Here is a 19,470-nt window from a genome sequence, read left to right as displayed (position 1 = left end):
GGAGGGAGGGAGGGATGAGAGGGATGAGAGGGAGGGAAGGAGGGAGGGAGGGAGGAAGGGAGAGGGAGGGAGGGAGGGAGGGGGAAAAGAAGGGAAGGAGGGGGAAGACGGACAGATGGACGGACGGACGGAGGGAGGGACGTAGGGAAGGTGGGCAGGAGGGAGGCTACAGTTGAACAAGAGACAAGGAATCAGAAAGCATAGTTCAGGAAGGCAGGACCATGGAAAGAAGAAATGTGAAAGACAAGTAGGAATGAAAGGCACTAACATGTTGTGTTCTTGCCAGATGAAGCATGGCTTTATGGTCATGCTGCTCTTGTCCTACTTGTCTTGCTCGAGCTCCTTTTCTGGAACCATGAACCCGCAGCATCGAGGGAACTACGTGCGTCAGTGTAAGTCCGAGGAAATTCTTCGGCATGGTGATGAGGCAGGGCACCTGATTATGGACAAGCTCTTGTCCAACACGTTCGACGCCATCATGCGGCAGAAGAATCTTGACTCGTCGAGTGTCTCGGCCACTTCCTCGACCTCTTGCATGAGGGAGCTCACAAGGAAGTCGATCAACGCCAAGGAAGGGGCCGCGAAAGTCCTCGGGGATGATCTTCAAAAGTCGTCTTGGGGGGGAGGGAGCGCGGAGGGGATCGAACAACCAAAAGCAAACCTGAAACAGGAGGAGCAGGGAGTGAAAGAAGAAATGCCTGTGAAGCCGAAAGCTCATATCAGACTTCAAGACAGCAGCGTATCGACAGACAGTCTGCCGACGAAGGCGTTGGACGAGGGTCCTAGCAGTCTGCTGCAGCAGCAGGTGACGATGCTCATGGTAAGGCGGAAACCTCTGTTGGCCTCACATGACCGAGGAGTGACAGGAGAAGTTGAGGAAGTCGGAGGCGGCGGTGGAGTGTGAGGGGATGAGGCGGTCAGAGCTGGAGGAGCAGGTCCTCTCGCTCTCGAGGCTCGTGCTGGACATGGAGGCGAAGCAGGGGAAGGAGACGGTTGTCCTCCGCAACGATCCTCCTCCTCGTTCTGATGTGTGTCTGCAGGGGCGGGTGAGAGAGCTCGAGCTCGCCCTGGAGGAGGAGAGCAGGAGGCATCGGGAGACTTGCCAGGTGCTCAGGTGGGAACGCGAGCAGAAGCTGCTGCAGGAGCAGGAGAGGCTCGTGAACCAGCGGGTGGCTGCCCTGAGGGAGGGAGCGAGCGAGGTGAAGGCGCAGGAGCAGGGAGACGCGCTGCCCCCCTTCTGGATCCGATCCTCCCTGAGCATACTCCAGAGGAACGTAGAGGAGATGAACAGGCTGGTGGCAGATGCTGTGGGAGGGTCTCAGCACTACCAGGAGGCTCAGGAGGGGGAGGGGCATGTGGAGGACACCATGTCGTGGACGTGGGAAGGGATCGAGGATGTTCTGCTCCGGAGCTCCTCCGCCTGCTCCAATGTCGTCAGTGTCCTAAGGCAAAGGAAGCAGGTGGAGCCCCTTCAAACCCCCTTATCCATCAACCCTCCTTTGTCCTTCACCACCCCTTCCTCCACTAGCACCAACATCGTCGAGTCTTGCTGGCTGGTGCTCGTTCTCCTCCACCACCTCTGGCTTTCTCCTTCTCTCGTCCCATCAGCACACAGAAGCGTCTCACTATCTCCTCCTCCTTGCTCTCCTGCTGTCAAGTGACCCAGACATCAGGTGGCGGTACCCAGGAGCGTGACGATGATGATTCAGGAGATTGAAGAGGTGAGGGAGGAAGAGGAGGAGGAGGACGGGAGCTATGAGATGACGAGTGAGCAGAGGAGCATGAGCATCGACGAGAGGCTGGAGAAACTCGAGCACGAGGTCGAAGTGTTTGTTAGGGTGAGGCGACGTGCTCCATGCTGTGGTGGGGCTGACACATGCCACAGCATGAGGGAGGACCACGAGAGGAAGGCGGAGAGAAGGAGACCGTGACGGTAGCGGATTGGATGGTCATGTTGGAGAGTGAGAAGGGATGAGCAGGTGGAGGAGATGAAGAGAAAGATGTCAGGTCTGCAGCATCAGCTCAAGTCCGAGGTGACTGATGACAGTTTATCAAAGAAGATAACATGCCGTGCTGCAGAGAGTGAAGACGCGAGAGAATATGGATACATGCAAGAGACTACACAAGCTGATGATACACACGTCTCACATGACCGACATGGCCACCTTGAGACGTTAATGATGGAGGCCATCCACCTTCATAAACTTCTTTCGCCCTGGCTCCGCTTGAAGAATGATGTGGACTTTGGCCTTGCCTGCTCCACGACTTGTTACCTTGACTGAAGGGATCGGAAGGAATTTGTAACACATACTCTTATAAAGATTCGCGATCGCAACATAAACAGACATGGGTCATCTCCATCACCACCATCCTGAAAATCTACTAGCTCCGTCTTCAACGAACATCAACAGCAGCAGCAGCAGTAGCAACCCATCTTCCAACATCATCGACAACGTGATCAACAGACATTCAAACCACAATCAAGTCATCATGAAAACATTATCATGCATGATCACAACTCGCACCCAGTCGGCACTTCTGCGAGAGATTTGAACCTCCTTCTTGAGTTCTTCGACTTCTTGCGAGAGTTCCCTGACGATGAGAACGTGAGGATCAAGAATGCAGAGGGAAAGAGAAGGGAGGAGGAGAGAGGGGAACGAGTGAGCGAGCGAAACGAGAAGGGGGAGGGAAGGGATAACCTTAGCATAGGCACGTAGGCCAGTGTTAGTCTTTCTGCCTCCTCCGCAAGGATCTGAGAAAGCGAAATAAGAACTCATCCCCAAGTACAAGGAAGTTAGAACAAGAAGGAGAGAGTGAAGGTGTCAGGAAAAGGAGGAGAGGGAGAGGCAGGTAGGAGGACAGAGGGGAGAGTTGAATTGCCTTGGCTTTGTCCTTTTGAGCGAAGCTGTAAGGAGCGTCAGATTGACTTGCAGGACTGACATTCGGAGACGTTTCACCTCCAGTCCGACACTTGCGGTTTCACTTGATTCTTCTCCTGCAACATCGAGTCACAAGGGAGGAGGCACGAGGGGAGGAGGGGAAACAGGGTGGGGGGGGGGGAGTTGAAGAGCAGCAGAACACACCTTGAGTCTTTCAATCTCGTTCTCCTGGTGTTGAGCTTTCTCCTTCAGCTCCTCCACCTCTTTCCTTAGCTTTAAGACCTTGATTGTATGCCTGTCAACCTCCACCTCCACCTCCTCCACCTCCTCACCTCAATGCAGACTTCCGGGTGGCTGGAGCTCAGCAGCGCCTTCAGCTCGGGGCTTCTCACCAGTTGCTCCTCGAGTCCGGGCTTGCCCGCATCCTCTGCCTCCTTGTCGGGGATGTTGTTGGGCTTGACGTTCTCTCTACCTCTAGCATCTGCTGACTGCTGCGCATTCCATCAAGTCGCGCAAGGCACTTCAGCCGATGCATCACCGTCGTGTCGACGACATCTGCACAACAGCCTCATGTCAGGAGAACGTCCCATCACAAGGTCCACGACTCTGACCTGAGGGGTTGCCCATGATCGCACGGAAGGACTGGAAACTGACGGCAACACATCACAACGCAGCAAGGGGGGAAGGAGGAAGGAACGCAGAACCTTGGGATCGTCTTTGACTGCAGCACATGGAGGAAGCAAGGTCAGAGACGGAGAAGGAGGGGGGAAAGGAATCACCAGGGCAGAGAGGAATCCTGACGAGGGCCTGTTGGAAACATCACAACCGTCCAGGTGACAGTCATCCAGTCGCCCACCTGATGTCCTCCTCCTTGTCCTCGCACGTGGCCAGAGTCTCGTGCGCCTGCGCACAGTGAGACTGTCGGAACTTCTCCGCCCATTGCTCACATGCATGCGGAGAGGAAAGCTCGCCGTCTTCCGCGGTCGCCGAGCAACACTCATGCTGGGGATCTCCGGACTGAACATGACGAGCGTCATTCCCGTTCGGCATGAGTCACGTCAAGATCGCCTTCACCTCTTCTCTTCCGCACTCTCACTCGTCTCACTTACAACACTGTGCACACTGTCCTCGATGGGATCTGTTTGGATCGTCGAAGTGTGATCTAAGGCAGGATGGAATCAGATTCAGCGTCACAACGCATACAAGACGCAAGAAAGCAGAAAGTTAGGGAAGCAGACAAGAAGACAAGCAGATTCGGCTCCTTTTACATCCAGTCCGCCAAGTTCTCTTTACCTGGACTTGATACACATCGTTGAAACGGTCTTTCCGGGGACACCAGGTTGTCTTCTAGGAGAGGTTTCGCCAAGAGCGTTAGCATCAATCTGCCCAGGGGCTTGTGCTCAATCTGCAAGGCTTTCAGCGATGATCCCAACAAGAGCGACAGGATGTGACCTGAAGCTCTAACTCCATGGTCGCACAGCCATCATGCTTTAAACTCTCGTCAGAAACAACTTCAGGGATAGAGCTCGTAGCATGCCTCGTTCACGAGCTTCGCCACGTCAACCTGCGAGAGCCAAGATAAGCACACGACGGAGAGGGAGAGGGAGCAGGGAGGAGGAGGGAGGGAGGAGGGAGGGAGGAGGGAGGGAGGAGGGAGACAGCACCTTTGCACTCGCTATCGCTTTGCTATTGGAGCTGAGAAAAGCGCGCCCCATCAGGGTGAAGGTTGTCGACTTCTCCAGCTGCATCAACTCAGGTGAGGCAGGCCGCAAACTCACGAAGAGAGACTGACCATGCGCTTCAAGTCTACCGGGTAAAGCATGAGGGCAAGAGAAATGTCCTCGTCCCAACAGATAAGCTTGTGCTGGGTGGGTTTTTCGTTGGCCACCTGAGCCCATGACGTCAGCACCTGCCAGACTTCCTCAACCATGAGATGTACATCATAACATGGTTTCCATGACGACATGACTTCCTTGCCAGACTGGACAAAGGGATGAGAAGGAATAAAGCAGATAGAGATTTCTTATGATAGGTACAAACCTTGCGCTTCCACAAGATTGCAACTTCCTGAAAGTTGGAGTCTAGCTCCGCACACTCTCGAGCATTCTCATGATACCAAACCTGCACAAGATGAGGCTAAGGATCTTCCTCTGGTCGGCTGATTGAAGTCACCTTGGACGAGTGCCAAGGAATCGATTCAGAGAAGCGAAGACTATGGATCTGAACAACATTCAACTTCGGTTGAAAGCATTCATCAATGTCACCGTTGCTGTGATCGCATAGCGCTTTCCCGATATTTTCGCCCCTTTGCGAAGACGTCGTATCATTCTAATTTAGATAAAGTTGTGGCAACGCTCTCTGTGACGTCTGCGTTGCAGAGACTATCGGGCCTTGGCCTCTATTTGCTTAAAGTTGTACCTGCAAATCAATGCATTATTCAACGAAATAGCATATCGTCAACTAAATTTGCATGCACAAAAACTAAAACATTGGTAGATCAAGAGAGAGTAAACTTGTATTATCAAAATAAAAGTTTGCAACGCTTTCTATTTCAAATAAGAGAGATGCACCCTTCTTGCACCAATAGCAAGGACATGGCGCTCTCAACACCATCATACTCTCCTCAGATATGTCATATCAACCACACTGCGGCCATTCCAAACAACATTCATGGCATCACATTCTGATCTACAAGAAAACGAACAAACTGAGACATAGCATTCCAGAATGAATAGTCAAGGAAGCAGCGCGACAGAAGAGAAGTTGGAGGTTGATTCTTGTAACAGCATGTTAGCAGCACCTTCGTACCAGTAGTCTTGATCGATCGCTCCTCCTCTTCCTCCTCCGCTCCTCTCATAACCTGCGGCTGCCACTTTCTCTCATCGCCCAGGCTTGCATGACCGCCCCCCAAGATGATCCCCACCCCCTGAAACCATTCTTCCGATACCCCTACCCCCTCAAAACAATTGTCCCCACCCACCCAATTAGAGGCTTTCACCCCACTTCCAAAGGAACCCACCCAACATTGAAAGCTTATTTTGAACTCGTGGTCATTCAGTACCCCTACCCCCAATAATTATCTGAAATCAATGATAACCCCTGGCATTCTCTCATTTACTACCCCCTTTCCAATTGATTTCCAACAACCATTTTTCAAAGACCCCCTGAATCCATCATCAATCCACCCTACCCCTCTCACTAATTAGCACCCCTCTAACGACCCCAACGGAAAACTACCTACCCCTGGATCCACCTCTGTCAACTACCCCCTTCCCCTACCTACAGTACCCCCCCCTCAACGGAATTAAAATTCAATTATTTTCGAGAACCCCTCCCATGTACTGTAGTCGGCCATTCAGACAACAGGTACAGCTATATAACTAGTTTTAGATAGCCTCTATTCGGACCCACCCTTTGCGAACAAATTTCCTGAGGACGGACCGGGTGATTATAAGCATAATTCTAAATAGAGAGTAGGAGGGGTCAAAAGGAATTTCCACACCACCCCTTCTTTGTTCACCCCTCCTTTTCTCTGTTTATCACCCCTCTCAATTCGCTCTCACCCTACCCACCCCTGAACAATATACAATCATTTTATTTTGTGCTGACATAAGTCCGCATACGCCGGATACGGTCGGACAAGACGGTGCAGATCCTGAACTATTCCTCCTGCTCCTCCTGCTCCTCCTGCTCCCCCTGCTCCCCCTGCTCCCCCTGCTCCCCCTGATGCTCCTGCTCCTGCTCCTCGCTCCTGCTCCTCCTCCTCCTCCTCCTCCTCCTTTTACTCCTAATAGCTCTGCTTTAGTGTTCTTGCTGCCGCTCCTGCCGCTCCTTCTGCTCCTGCCGCTCCTGCTGCTCCTGCCTCTACCGCTATTCCTGATTCCAGATCGCAGCCTTTCGTTGTTTCCGAGTTGGCACCTTCTCAAGTTGCAGCACCTGTAAAACATGAAGGAGTGCAGGGAATTTCCCCCGGATGCGCTCACGACATCTCGTTGTTGAAGTCCGTACTTCTTTCTCTCTCTTTTTGTTCTCTTTATTCCCTTCCGCTCATCTCCTGACCCAACACCTCTCATCCTTTCCTTGTCTTGTTCTGATTGAGGTCCTATTCTCGATCATCTGCGACGAGACGTTGCAACATTGCATGGTAAGGATATAGTTATCAGAGTTATCAGATGTTTCTATCTATCAATGTAGCACCTGTAAAGGATCCATTCCACCAACCTGCTCTACAGATGTTCGTTCAAAACTTTGTATTTCCCCTTCTAGTTCACTCGAACTGCCGCCGGGATCACCTGATATTCCTTGCTTGTCCCTTCTGACGGTAGGAAGTGTATCCTCACGCTATTGTCCTCACCTTGCAGCACTTATTTCACTCGTGTTCAAAAGCTTCTCTTCCTTGAGAGAACGACGAGACTTTGGTTCTTTAGTGAAAAATGATCGATCGTACCTTCCAAGTGTTGTCTTAGCAGAACAAAGAGATGTTGGTATCCCTCTTTTCAATTCTTGTCTGAATTCATAGCATTGACACACGTGCTGGGCTACTTCTTGTCTGGGTCCAACGCACTTGTTAGCACACTCAACTGGTAGGATCAGGGCCAAGGATTCAACATTAGCCTCAAAATTAGTTCTCTAATTTCAAAATTCAAGTTTAATTTTCGAAGTAAAGACTTTACCTGGAGAAGGAACTCCCCGACGAGAATTGAGGGAAGAACATGAGACTGCGGAAGGAGCGGTGGGGAGGGAGGAGGGCGACGAGACGAGCAGGTTGGACGAGCATGTCGAAGAAGTAGCTTCCATCATGCTCACTTAGCCTGCTCCTCCTGCCTCCCCCACCATGCGGATGTGTCCGTTGTGCCTGATGCCCAAGGCACTTGAGAAATGTTGCCCACTGGGCAAGATTGCTCCTTCTACCTGGAGCACAGAGCAGCTGCTCGTGTTCCTGGACATGCTGAAGGGAACCAACCACAAGTGGGCCAACTACGGCTCCCTTGGAAGGCAGGTGGACTTGTCAGTCACCGAAGGAGGATACAAAGAGCTCTTCTTGAAGGAGAAGCTGAGTGGGCTGGTGCTCTTCGGGAAACAGAGAAAGACATTGACGGATTTGATGAAGCGAATAGGGATAAAGAATCCTCAGCACCGCGACCTGATTGTCGAGGCGATATGCGACTTGAGCAAACCGGAGCCTCCGGTGTCTGAGGAGGAGGCGATTTCTGAGAAGTTCGTCCTGATACGCAACTCGTGGACGAAAGAGAAGAAGCCTGAGATCCAGCTGCTGTCTCTCCTCGACCTCTTCGAGTTCTCCAAGGATGTCTCAAAGCACAAGGCCCTGCAGGACGCGAAAGTTCTCGACCTGCTCCATGAGATCCTTGTCAGTCAGCGCATGGACCCCCTGCAGGAGAAGAACCTGGCGGAGCAGCAGAAGGTCATCGATGAGCTCTGGGGGAGGCGGAGAGCAGGAAAGCTGGACTATCAGGAAAAGAAGGATCTCGACCAGATGGAGCATGTGCAGGCTAAGGAATGGCTGCAAGCAAAGTCAAACTTCGGCTCTCTGGCGATCGTTGCGATGGTCATACTGCACTCTCTCGCTCAGAGCGAGATGTTCTGCAGGATGATTGTTGAGCACAGGTCGGGCAAGTTTGTGCTGATGTTGGTGGAGCATCTCAAGTACTGCCGGACAGCAAAGAAGATGATCTTTGCCTTGAAGCTTGCGAACAGGAACCAATACCTCACGCTTGTGGAGAACGAAGTTTTGAGCCAGCAGCAGATGATCTTAGAATGTTTCCTGCACCTGAGCTGTGAGGTTAGCAATCGCCCACGGATAGTCCAGCTAGGAACTGCGCAGGCGCTGATGGAGGAGTACGACCTGAACTCGTCCGCTACCATGGACACCAACCTCGTCATCATGCGGTTCCTGGTGAACGTGTCGCGCACAGGGGGCAAGACAGAGACAACTCTCATCCAGGCAGGCGTGCTGAAGCTCCTGATGCGGGCCCTGGAGAGCGACGGGATGGAAATCTTGACCCCCACAGTCAGAGTCTTGAGCAACCTCGCGTACGTCAAGGCCAACGGGCCCCTGCTGAAAGCCTCGGGCATCCTGGTGGCCATGGGGAAGCTTGTCCGGCGAGGAAAGAGTGAGGCTGGGGCTTCGCTGCTCGCTGCCATGCGGAATCTGACGGCCTGTGGAGCCGTGGACTCAACCCTCGCCGAGGTCACCATTCCGAGGATGATGACCATCATCATGCAGGCAGGCGATGCTGAGGATACCACATGTGCTTGGGTTGTCCTCAGAAACATCTCCCTGTACTCCAGCCTTCAGCCTCTGCTGTACAACAATGGCGCGATCAAACTGCTTGTCAGCTCTCTCGCCCGGGAATCAGATCCGAAGTTGAGATTTCACATCCTAGGAATGCTTGTCAATGTGGCAGGGTTTGTGGCAGGCAGGTACAAGTCGTTCGACGACGAGGAGATCGAAGGAGAGGCATCGGCAGATGAAGTCTTGGAGGGAGATGAGATTGTATTCCAGCCTGAGGTGGAGGTCGATTTAAAGGATGACGATGGTCAGGTGCAGGACTTGCGGAGCAGGGCAATGGAATATGCTCTGGGGGAGAAAACCTTCTTTAGCTTGTTTTCAAGCGAACAAATCAGAACCCTCGTGCAAGATAGCAGCAGGATGGTCTTTGTAGAAGCAGGACAGGTCTTGCTCACTTCAGATGAGTACTCTCAAAGTATTTTCATGATATTGGAAGGCACTTTGATCGAGGATGTCGACCGACAAACATTCGCAGAGGGAGATGTCCTGTGCGTTGAAGCCCTAGCCGATGAAAGCTTCTTGCCTCGAAGTCTGAAAGCTTCAGAGAGATGTTGCTTGCTGCAACTGCATCTTGACGACTTGATCTCAACAATTCAATCACGCTCTGACTTGTTCGGTGAGCAGCTGTTCGCAGAAGGCATGAGCAAGTTCGATCAGTTTGCTCTGATCAAAGAGCAGAAGACTAAATCACAGGCGGTGTCTCCAGAAGAAGCTGGGTCATCAAGTTCCAGATTGATCCGAACGCCTCAGCAGCTGCAGGCAGTTCAGTACCTGCTGGGCTTGAGAGTGGATAAGATTCTTCAAGGCTTGCTGGGCGATCCAGACAACACCGAGCGGACGTTGACAATGATGTGCCTGGCACTGCTGATAGGAGGGCCGGATCAAAGAGACAACAGCGTGATGAGAGTCAAGGACCAGGACCTTCAGGAGCTCACTCTTGTAGTGGATTGCTGTAAACATGCAGAGCCATGGCGAGGACATGCTGTCAGTTTCATCAAGAGCGTGCACGCGACTTACAACCTGGTGCTCATCGACCGGAACAAGAGTGCTTTCATAAGGAACGGCATGATTCCTTTCATCATACACATGCTACATGTCCCTGAGATCGAGGTGCTGCAATGAATCCAACTGAACCTCCTTGACTCCTTACAGGTCGCCAACTTGGCCACTAACACTCTACTGGAGCTTTCCTTCGGCATTCAGGCTCGTTGGATCTTGCGGCCGGTACATGTCTTGGGGGCTGTGACGTGTGCTGTCAGGTGACGTGTGCTGTCAGGTGCTGCTGATATGGCACAGACACGTGGCCACTGAGAAGGATGCGAGGAGGAAGAAGTCCGAGCCCAAGGGCCTGACGGACTGCATTGACTTCGCTCCTCCATTTCACCCTGTGCTGGTCGAATCTATCGCTGAGCCTCAGCATGAGCTGGAGACGCACGAGGCTGCGAGCGAAGGAGTCTTGAGCTGGCTGAAGAGGTTGATCGAAGAGGGATGTGAGGTCAACGCCCGTGACAGCAGGGGGGCAACCGCTCTGCATTTCGCTGCTCTCAACTGCCACCTGCAGGCAAGTTGTCTGCGTCGTCTGCACATCAGATGAAGAGGGTGCAGGTGATGAAGTACCTCCTCGATGAGGGGCTGGACGTCAACGTACAGGACTCGTCTGGCAGCACGCCGCTAGCTTGGCTTGAGCTGGCAGGAAACATCAAGAACGGTGAAAGAGAACCCGACATGGTCTTGGCTTGACGTGACATGCAGGGAAGGATTATCAACGATGGCCTGCTAAGGCAAGAGAGGCGTATGAGTTTCTTCTCGACAAGGGAGCCCAAGCAAGATACATCCCTGTATACACCAACACTGTCTGACTTGTTTCATGTTGGTTCGATATGTAGATTATTGTAAATATTGCTATAATTTGTAGTATTCTCGATCAAACGATCACGGGAATCAATGTCACACTCTGAACCGACCGCGACGAGATCCTTTGCGTTGATCAGATTACGCCACAGTGGAAAACAGAGCAGACAAGTGAAATCTTCCACAGAAAAAATTCATTGATAACTCAATATTGCCAGTCATGCAGACTGACAAGAGCACTTAAAGAATAAGAATGAAATGTACAACCATGTCGGAATAGATTTGAAGAGAATATCCCCTGCTCAGAAGAGCCCGACATGTTCATCGAGAAAGCTGTGATGGTTCCCGAGAGAGCCGCTCGTGATGATTCTGGAAGACGAGTCCCCGACCACGCCTGCTGGCTGCACCAGGTGAGGGACGCTGAAGGAGCCGGACTCGGAGGGTATCTTGGAGGGAAAGGCTGCAGGCTTGGTGTGAACCTCCTTGGCCTCGAAACCTTGAAGCATCTGACTCATGAATGATCGCTCGAAGTCCGTCAGCGCTGGTGGGAGAACAGCCGGTTTCACGATGCTTGTAGATTGGAAAGTTGAGCAGTTGCCGTTGCAGGACTGATAGCATGCTGCTGACGACGCGCAGAGGAGTACCAAAATCGCAGTGTAGACGGATTGCCTCGAGAACATTTTTATGTCGAAGGTTGTGAGATGAACGATGAAACACGGAGCGGTGTAAACTCTGAGAAAACCAAACTAGAGAACAAGACAAGAAAACAAGACAAGACACTACAACAAGTCTACAACAAGTCTACAACAAGTCTACAACAAGTCCAGTCAACAGAGTGAAGTGCGACAGGGGCGGCGGGGGAAGGGAAGATAAGTCCAGATCGCTTGTGTACTATATGGAGTCAGGGGTAGTGGTACGATGGCGGTCAATAGTACCCGGGTCCTCGAATAATCAATTCAAGGAAAAGTACGGGTTACTTTTTAGAAATGGACTTATGGGTGGGTGGGGTGGGGGCTGGCGTTTGAAAGCAAGAGTCATGACGTTTCGAAGGAAAAGTCGAAGCACTATGAATGAGGGGTACTTTCATCAGTAAAACAGGGGGTAGTTATCGTAAGCCAGTGACGGCCTGCCGGGCCTGCCGGGCCGGGACCGGGCCCGACGGCCGGCGCCGGACGAGTGGCACTGTCACCGGGCCGCCCGGCCGGTGGCGCGGCACTGCACGTGCATGAGAGCCGCCAGACCCCCGGTCACTGCCGCCTCAAAACAATCAGGAGAGTCGAGGAGGCTTGCGCCTCTGCCTCGTGGCTTCTAGGCAAGGTCAACTTGTGTGGACTACTCCAGGAGCGACTCGAGTGCGAAGCTTTGAAGCCTAGTGTAGTGGACTGAAAGATTCGCTACTTTACAGACAACATCACTGATACTGTGACACTACTGACACATGCCAGGTTGCACATTTAAACTGCCCTCTTCAGGTAACACGGATGAGAGTTCCTACCTACAAGAGTTCTGACCCACAAGGGCTGGCCGCAAGATCCACCTCATGCTCCTCTCTGCCCCTCCCTCCTCCCGAGTCTCCGGCCCTCGTCTTCGTCCTTGCTCGTCACCCTGCAGTCATCTGCCAGCATGCTCCGGGTGAGACTTTGACCATCGCGCTGTTGGGCAAGTCAGCAGCTGTCACACTTGCGGAGGGATAGAGCACAGATGTTTTGAGGAGGGATAGAGCACAGATGTTTTGAGGAGGGATAGAGCACAGATGTTTTGAGGAGGGATAGAGCACAGATGTTAGCATCGCCAACGGCCCCTCATGCTCAGGCATGAGAGAATCGAGGCACACGCTCAAGACTTGATGTTTCCTCCTAAGTACCCCAGACTCTCATAGCCACAGAGCAGCTCTTGTCCAGGTGAAGGGGAGGATACGCACAAACAAAAGAGATGAGGAACACATGGGGGCTGCACAGCTTCAAGACATTGATGCTTATGCCTACCGCTATCATCTCCAGTTGTTGTTCGCAGAAAAAGAAGTAAAGATAGCAGAAGGACTCAATCTAGGCGCGCGAGTCAGGTACCAAATGCGATATCATGCGCTTATGGACTTGCTTGTGCGGCCAGAGATCGATTATACAAAGAGAGGGAGACGAATACAGGGAGTAATGGAACATGGAGCAATGGATCTAAGAAACAAACATTGTGGTTTCGCTTACGTCGTAGTGCGGAACATGCCATGGCAATGCGGAGCGCGAGAGAAGCAGAGAGAGGGCAGAGGATAGATGTGGGGAAAGAGAGGAAAGAGAGGGGTGAAGAGGAGCGGCAGCGGAAGGGAGGCTAGGTAGAGGAGGCGGAGAGAGGAGGGACGGAAATCCGATTTGCCCTTCACGAGCTTATACAAGAAATACCCTCATCCCCACCCTGATCCCTTCACCAACATCGGTCATAGAGGGGACGAGGGTCACCCGTGCTCGCCGCAGAAGATGCTAGCGAGGATCAGCCGCGTGCTGGAGGGAGCAGGCATAGTGACGGTAACACCTGAGCCATGTGCAAGTTCGCATGCTCTGCCTTGATGTCATGCTCCGAGAATCTCCTCTCGATGCCTCCCACGCTTGTTTGTTCCTCCCTTCAACCCCCCATGAATGATGCTCAAGTATCTCGTAACGCATATTCCCATTTGAATGTCTTTCACCCACCAGCATCGCTTTGTACAAGCTTGGTGTTGATTGAAAAATATTCCAGGTGGCAGAATGTATGCCTTATAACGGAGCTGGACCAAGGGATTTCGACATGGCCCCCCGTCCCAGGAAGAAAAAGCAGAGATTCTTTGAGTGAGTTTAGTTTTCGAACTTAATGTTCAAGATGGCATGGAGCATGACTGACTTTCTTTCCAGCCCTTGCCAAGAACTGCTAGCAAATATGCTTACTTGCTTTCAGAACAACAACATGGATCGTAAGTTTGAGTTGCAAAGCTGCCTCAGATGGTGACTCACTCCTGTAGGCTCGAAATGCTCGGCTGAAGAGCTGGCAGTGGACCGTTGCACATCGAAGACATACAGGGAATCAAAGATGAAAGACACATCGAGGTCACTGTTGTGCTCCATCCATCTCAAACTTTGACGAGGGTAACAGGTATCACTTGACAAGGTTTCTGCGTCAGATGAGAAAATAAAACGAAAATTCAACAATCATGGAGACGCTTTGTCTAGAGTGTAGATGTTTAGCTGGTCAAGGAACAATAAAGACAACATATCATTGCACTCATAAGCAAGCAGTGATAACTCTTAAACATACTTCGTCTGCATGATAAGAATCTTCTTTTATCGTCCATGCCGTGAGTGACAACATGAATTTTTCCAGCGCTGGTGTATTTTCCTGGATAACGGAAACGCAAGTCCTTTTGCTGCCCTGCAATTCATGTTGGCCTTCATCGAAATATCATGCGAGGTGCAGCACCTAACTTGATCGATCCCTACTTGTCGCATGACCTGCACGTTTGCGACAACTTTCTGCTATGAAGTTGAAGATTCACCCCAGCACCAGCACTTACTCATTTGAAGGCATGATACGACCAACCATGCTTCAGACGGGACGCCATCGATGGCGGCATTCCATCCCAATGAAGACTCTGTTTTGACGACCTAGCTGCTATGAGGTTGACAATCGAGGATTCGAAGGAATCGGTGGGAATAGCAATGTTTGGCATTTTTAATCACTCAGTAGAAAATATCTCTTGGTCGCACATCTTGCGCCGGATCTCAAGATGCAACTCTCTTAACATCTTTCTCAACCAAGTTGCGAATAAGGTCCTGATCAAGATTGCAGTATGCGACGTTCCTCGGAGACTAGCGGGTTTGACTATTGCACTTGACTCGTCGAAAAACAGTTTCTTAGTCTTAATTCTCGCATCGACATATGGACTGCTAGATAAATAGAAAACCATCGTCTGTTTGTCTCACTGCTCCTCACTTGCATTCATCAATTGCTCGTCGCTCTTCAACTCTTGTTTGTCCCACTGTCTCTCACTCATACCTTCTGGTCAGCATGTCGTCTTGCCACTCTTTCATCTCAGTCTGCCCCAATCCTTCTATTTCGACCTTGCTGTGCCGTTTTCTTACCATGATGTCGACTCTGTTCCCTCGTCTCCCGAAACCTTTTCTCTCCTTGCTTTGTTGTCGCCTCGCCTCCATTTCTCTCCACACCCATCTCATCTCCCCCTCTTCCCTCATCTCGTCTCCTCCTCATTACCTCATCTCTCCTCTCCTCTCCTCTCCTCTCCTCTCCTCTCCTCTCCTCTCCTCTCCTCTCCCCCCCTTCTTCCCTCTCTTCGCTCTCCTCCACATATCCGTCGCCCATCATCGATGTGGGTCGCTTTATCACCCTTGGTCAAATTTTACGAGTACCGGTGTTCTGACATGCAATTTACCGGGGTACTTGATGCCCGAGATGAGGGGAAAGCAGGGGGTGGGTGGTGGTGGTTGAGCGTTTGAGATGTCAGTACATCGCAAGACGGAGAGGAGGAGAGAGGAGAGGAGGGGAAGAGTGAGAGAGGAGGGGAGGTAGGAGAAGAGGCAGGGAGGAAGAGGAGGAAGAGGAGGAGGAGGAGGAGGAGGAGGAGATGAACGAGACGAGAGAGGATGGTTCAACGGAAAGAGAGCTCTGTCGACTGGGGATGATTTCATTGGTGTGAAACCATGTGAAAGAGGAAGAGAGATCAACGGACGTGAGACGTAGGAGTGGCCTGTCGACGAAGGAGAGGGAGGATGGAGCTGCAGAATTGTTAAGGATGGGATTCAGATGGCTTCATCAGAGGGAAGTCAGAAAGACTTGAAAGTTTCCTTGGAGGATTTTTCATCGTTTACTGACGTCAAGTTGTAGAATGACAGGCATGATGGAGTAAGGCTTGCCGAGCTTGTCCTCGCATTGTCGTCGCGCTCAATGCAGGTCATGCTGGAGGACTGATCGCTTCATCTTGCTGGAGATCGCTGAGCCGTGATGGACAATCCCATGTCGAGCCAGCGACCTCCTGCCCCTGGGAGAGAGGGGACCCTACTCCCTCCCCTTGTGAACGCGTCAGGACAGCACACCAACCGATCTCGGTCTTCGAGGAGATCCTCCTATGGAGATGGTATCAGTGCGGACGACGACGAAGAGGATGTCAACGGCAACCTCCCCCGGCTGCATGGCGACAAGGTGCAGGACGGGAGGGGGAAGCTCATCGCCATGGGGACCAGAAGCAGTCGGCAAAGATGAAGATCTTCGAGGAGAACCTGCAGAAGTTCATCCATGGCATGAACGGGCAGAAGTCCAGGAGCGAGGCTGACGGCAAGACGAGGCTGAGCAAGAAAGTTGTGGATAAGGAGACGTTGTCAAAGTCAATCCAGGCGTCACCCTACCTGCAGGCGCTGATCGCCCTGCCCAAGAGCTCTCTCCCCAGGGAGGGAGACGGCAGCTCGATGGAGGGGAAGCAGCGCAACGCGTATCGCAAGCGCTACCAGGAGATGATAAAGAGGATGGAGGATGAGGGGCGGAGGGCGAGGGAGGACAACGAGCAGAAGCTGAAGAAGCAGGTGGAGGCAGCGGCGAAGCTGAAGAGCAAGCTGGGGCTCGACAATGTCGCTCCCAAGTTCATGCTGCCGAGAAGTCAGTCGTGGATCCAAGGGATGGAGGCAGAGGATGAGAACAAGGAGAACGACAGGTGGGAGAGGAAGGAGGAAGCCATCGTAGAGGAGAAGGATCTGGACGAAAATCAGCTCGCAGCAAAGAAGGAAGCGGCAGCTCGGAACAAGGCTCTCCTCGAGAGGACGAAGCAAGCGCTGCAGAAGCTCGTGGAGAAGCAGAGGACGGAGAAGGAGGAGCAGGAGGAGAGGCAGAGGAAGGAGGAGCTGCTGAAGCGGCGGCTGCGGGAGAAGGCGATGGAGAATGTCGAGCGAGCGAAGGACCCGCAGGAGAGCTCCGAGGCGAACCAGGGGAGCGCCGAGCCACGTCAGCGGCGACAAGGGAACGAGGAGAACGAGGAGGTGGCGAGTCCCAAGAGATCCGACATCGAGCGCCAGATCGCGGCGAGGACGCGGCGGTACCAGGACAGGTGAACACGTCCTTGCTCTGATTCAGAACGCTGACGTGTCTGTCGTAATTAGGTTCAGCAGTGAGGAGGAGGAGGAGCAGTGGTTAAGGAAGAAGTGAGCTACGGGAGAGGAGGGGAGGGGAGGGGGGTGTTGATTGTGCTGCAGGTACGGCTTCTCCGAGTCCGACAAACTCTTCTGCATTGCGGGAGGGGGACACAATTATGAAGGGATCAGGAAAGCGCTCCTAGCCCGAGGATGGAAGGAGCACAGAGAGGTTCTTATCTCCTTCACCTCCTCATCTTTGTCCCCTCCACGTTTCCATGCACATATCTACTCCTTCCTCTTCCTCCTCCTCCTTCTTCCCCCCCCCCTCCCTTCTCTCCTCTTCCTCCTCCTGACCCCCGCCACTGCCTTTCCACCTGCTCGCCCTGAGAAGTGGAGCAGGAAGAGAGTATGATCTTTGACTTGAAGTGGACTGTGAAGACTAGCGACATCCCATTCAAGGTGATTCTTTGAAGGACCCCCTCGCCCTCCCTCCCTCCCTCCCTCCCTCCCTACTACCTCCCTCCCTCCCTCCCTACTACCTCCCGCCTACCCTCCTTTATCCTCTTATCCTCCTATCCTCTTATCCTCCTGTCCTCTTATCCTCCTGTCCTCTCCTTCCCTCCCTCCCTACAACCTATGGGATCGCTCTTTCCACTGCGTGCATCTTACGTTCCTTCTTCAGGCTCTCAACAAGGAGCAAGTGGTGAATCACTTTGCCAGGAATGGCAACTTGACGACGAAAGTTGGGCTGACCAGAAATCTGCGCAACCTCAAGTGGTTTGAGGTGAAGAGCAAGGACAATCGTCCGCTCCCTCAGACTCTCCTCATGTCCTTTCTCCTCCTCCACTACCACCACAACCCTCCCCGTTGTTTCCTCCTCCTCCACAACTCTTCACGTCGTTTGTTTCTCTGCTTCCTCCTCCCTCCCCTCCCCTCTCTCACTTTGTTGTCAGGACGTCGACATGGACGATTTCTTCCCGCGAAGTTACAACCTGCAGGACTCCGAAGAGCTGCTTGACTTCGTTGAGGATTTCAAAATGGTCCCTATCCCTCCTCCCCTCCTCCTCTTCCCCCCTTATCCTCTCTCCTTCCTCCGCTCACTGTTTCCTTTCCGTTCTCCTTGCTCATCGCTTTCATCCATGTGCTCCTCACTAGCTTCTACTATCCCAACCCTCCTCCTCCTCCTCTCTCCCGTCACTTCCAACTGACCTCCGTCAAGGTCTGTGCAGAGAACCTACTGAAGAAATTTCTCAAGGACGGAGCGTCCATGGTAGACCCGGAGGTCAGCTCCTCCTCACAACCTGTCGTTCTCCTTTCTCTCGTCCCCATCCTCCTCCTTCATGTGGCCCTTTCCCTTCCACTGAGCTCTCTCCTTCTCTCCCATCGTTCCCAATGCTCCCTGCCGTTTCCCTCCTCCCTCCTCCTCCCTCCCTCCACTCACTGCGTTATGTGCAGGGGCATGCCTACGGCGAGCACTTCCTCTACTGCGTGCAGCTGACATGCCTGGCGGTCGACTCCTTCATCCGCCGCTGCAACGTGCTTGACATCGACGATGTCTCCTCCCAGCTCCAGCTCACCACAGCAGAGTGGACCATGATCCTCGGAGAGCCCTGCCCTGTCCTCGACCGTCGCTCCACCACCACCACCACCACCACCACCACCACCGAGACAACCTCTGCTCTCTCCAAAAGGCAGAGGACGGTCGGATACAGGCCGTTCGGAGGGAAGCTGGAGTTCGGTCAGGGGGCGAAGATGACGCTGGAGGAGATCGTCAACGAGTCGAAGGCGGCGAGGAAGCTGAAGCAGAGGGAGGAGGGGGAGCTGCGGAAGGAGAGTGAGAGCCTGCTCCAGCAGCTGCAGCAGATGAACGTGCAGTCCAGTCTCAACGGGCTGGACAACGTGTGGATCGTGAAGCCAGCGGGCAAGTCGAGAGGACGGGACATCATCTGCGCCAACCGCATCAACCGCATCCTCGAGTACATCGGCTTCGGCATCTCCGGGAAGGAGATGCACTGGGTGGTGCAAAAGTACCTCGAGCGACCTTTCCTCATCAACAGGCGCAAGTTTGACATCCGTCAGTGGGTCATGGTCACCGACTGGAATCCTCTGACGGTCAGTTCCCTCCTTCCTTCCCACTTCTTGCTCTCCCCTCCTCTCCCTTCCCCTCCTCTCCTCTCCTCTCCTCTCCTCTCCCTTCCCCTCCTCTCCCCTCCTCTCCCTTCCCCTCCTCTCTCCTCCTCTCCCTTCCCCTCCTCTCCCTTCCCCTCCTCTCCCCTCCTCTCCCTTCCCCTCCTCTCCCTTCCCCTCCTCTCCTCTCCTCTCCTCTCCTCTC

General features: G+C 52.9%; 6 protein-coding genes across 6 annotated transcripts in view; 3 read left to right on the top strand and 3 right to left on the bottom strand.

Annotated features, from left to right (window-relative positions):
• Positions 1-286: 286 nt before the first annotated feature.
• GUITHDRAFT_136350 (hypothetical protein) lies at positions 287-1,975 on the top strand (the record flags this gene model as incomplete). The annotated part of the gene is made up of 6 exons (XM_005836127.1): positions 287-805; positions 867-992; positions 1,041-1,460; positions 1,674-1,721; positions 1,776-1,838; positions 1,886-1,975. The coding sequence occupies 6 exons, from the start codon at positions 287-289 to the stop codon at positions 1,973-1,975; spliced, it is 1,266 nt and encodes a 421-aa protein (XP_005836184.1).
• A 29-nt stretch (positions 1,976-2,004) lies between these two features.
• On the bottom strand, positions 2,005-2,600 carry GUITHDRAFT_151643 (hypothetical protein). Its single transcript, XM_005836126.1, has one exon. The coding sequence runs from the start codon at positions 2,346-2,348 to the stop codon at positions 2,175-2,177; it is 174 nt and encodes a 57-aa protein (XP_005836183.1). The 5' UTR covers positions 2,349-2,600; the 3' UTR covers positions 2,005-2,174.
• A 353-nt stretch (positions 2,601-2,953) lies between these two features.
• On the bottom strand, positions 2,954-5,206 carry GUITHDRAFT_105278 (hypothetical protein; the record flags this gene model as incomplete). Its single annotated transcript, XM_005836125.1, has 19 exons — positions 2,954-2,995; positions 3,084-3,161; positions 3,212-3,370; positions 3,418-3,434; positions 3,491-3,528; positions 3,584-3,600; positions 3,659-3,686; positions 3,736-3,782; positions 3,827-3,896; positions 3,954-4,041; positions 4,173-4,284; positions 4,332-4,367; positions 4,426-4,443; positions 4,544-4,621; positions 4,672-4,767; positions 4,807-4,860; positions 4,920-5,000; positions 5,052-5,099; positions 5,144-5,206. The coding sequence occupies 19 exons, from the start codon at positions 5,204-5,206 to the stop codon at positions 2,954-2,956; spliced, it is 1,170 nt and encodes a 389-aa protein (XP_005836182.1).
• A 4,982-nt stretch (positions 5,207-10,188) lies between these two features.
• GUITHDRAFT_151641 (hypothetical protein) lies at positions 10,189-11,102 on the top strand (the record flags this gene model as incomplete). The annotated part of the gene is made up of 5 exons (XM_005836124.1): positions 10,189-10,299; positions 10,342-10,413; positions 10,466-10,750; positions 10,795-10,897; positions 10,942-11,102. Coding segments are annotated over 5 exons (678 nt in total), but the record flags the coding sequence as incomplete, so codon positions are not given.
• A 117-nt stretch (positions 11,103-11,219) lies between these two features.
• GUITHDRAFT_151640 (hypothetical protein) lies at positions 11,220-11,907 on the bottom strand. Its single transcript, XM_005836123.1, has one exon. It carries the CDS (start codon positions 11,718-11,720, stop codon positions 11,343-11,345), a length of 378 nt encoding a protein of 125 aa, XP_005836180.1. The 5' UTR covers positions 11,721-11,907; the 3' UTR covers positions 11,220-11,342.
• Positions 11,908-19,001: 7,094 nt separating this feature from the next.
• The window catches only part of GUITHDRAFT_68303 (hypothetical protein), a gene marked incomplete at both ends in the record, with an annotated part of 1,149 nt that continues 680 nt past the window's right edge, over positions 19,002-19,470 (top strand). The window contains one exon of the mRNA XM_005836122.1: positions 19,002-19,250. Within this exon, the coding sequence (XP_005836179.1) occupies positions 19,002-19,250 (249 nt within the window). The remainder of the gene's footprint in view (positions 19,251-19,470) is intronic.

Source organism: Guillardia theta, assembly GCF_000315625.1.
Source record: "Guillardia theta CCMP2712 unplaced genomic scaffold GUITHscaffold_19, whole genome shotgun sequence".
In the NCBI taxonomy this organism is placed as follows: Eukaryota; class Cryptophyceae; order Pyrenomonadales; family Geminigeraceae; genus Guillardia; species Guillardia theta.
This window is presented reverse-complemented; position numbering and strand designations above follow the sequence as displayed.

What these genes read in the sequence shown, in the direction of transcription:
- GUITHDRAFT_151643 (XM_005836126.1), bottom strand. Translation starts at nt 2,348, where the DNA reads ATGTCTGTTTATGTTGCGATCGCGAATCTTTATAAGAGTATGTGTTAC.
- GUITHDRAFT_151640 (XM_005836123.1), bottom strand. Translation starts at nt 11,720, where the DNA reads ATGTTCTCGAGGCAATCCGTCTACACTGCGATTTTGGTACTCCTCTGC.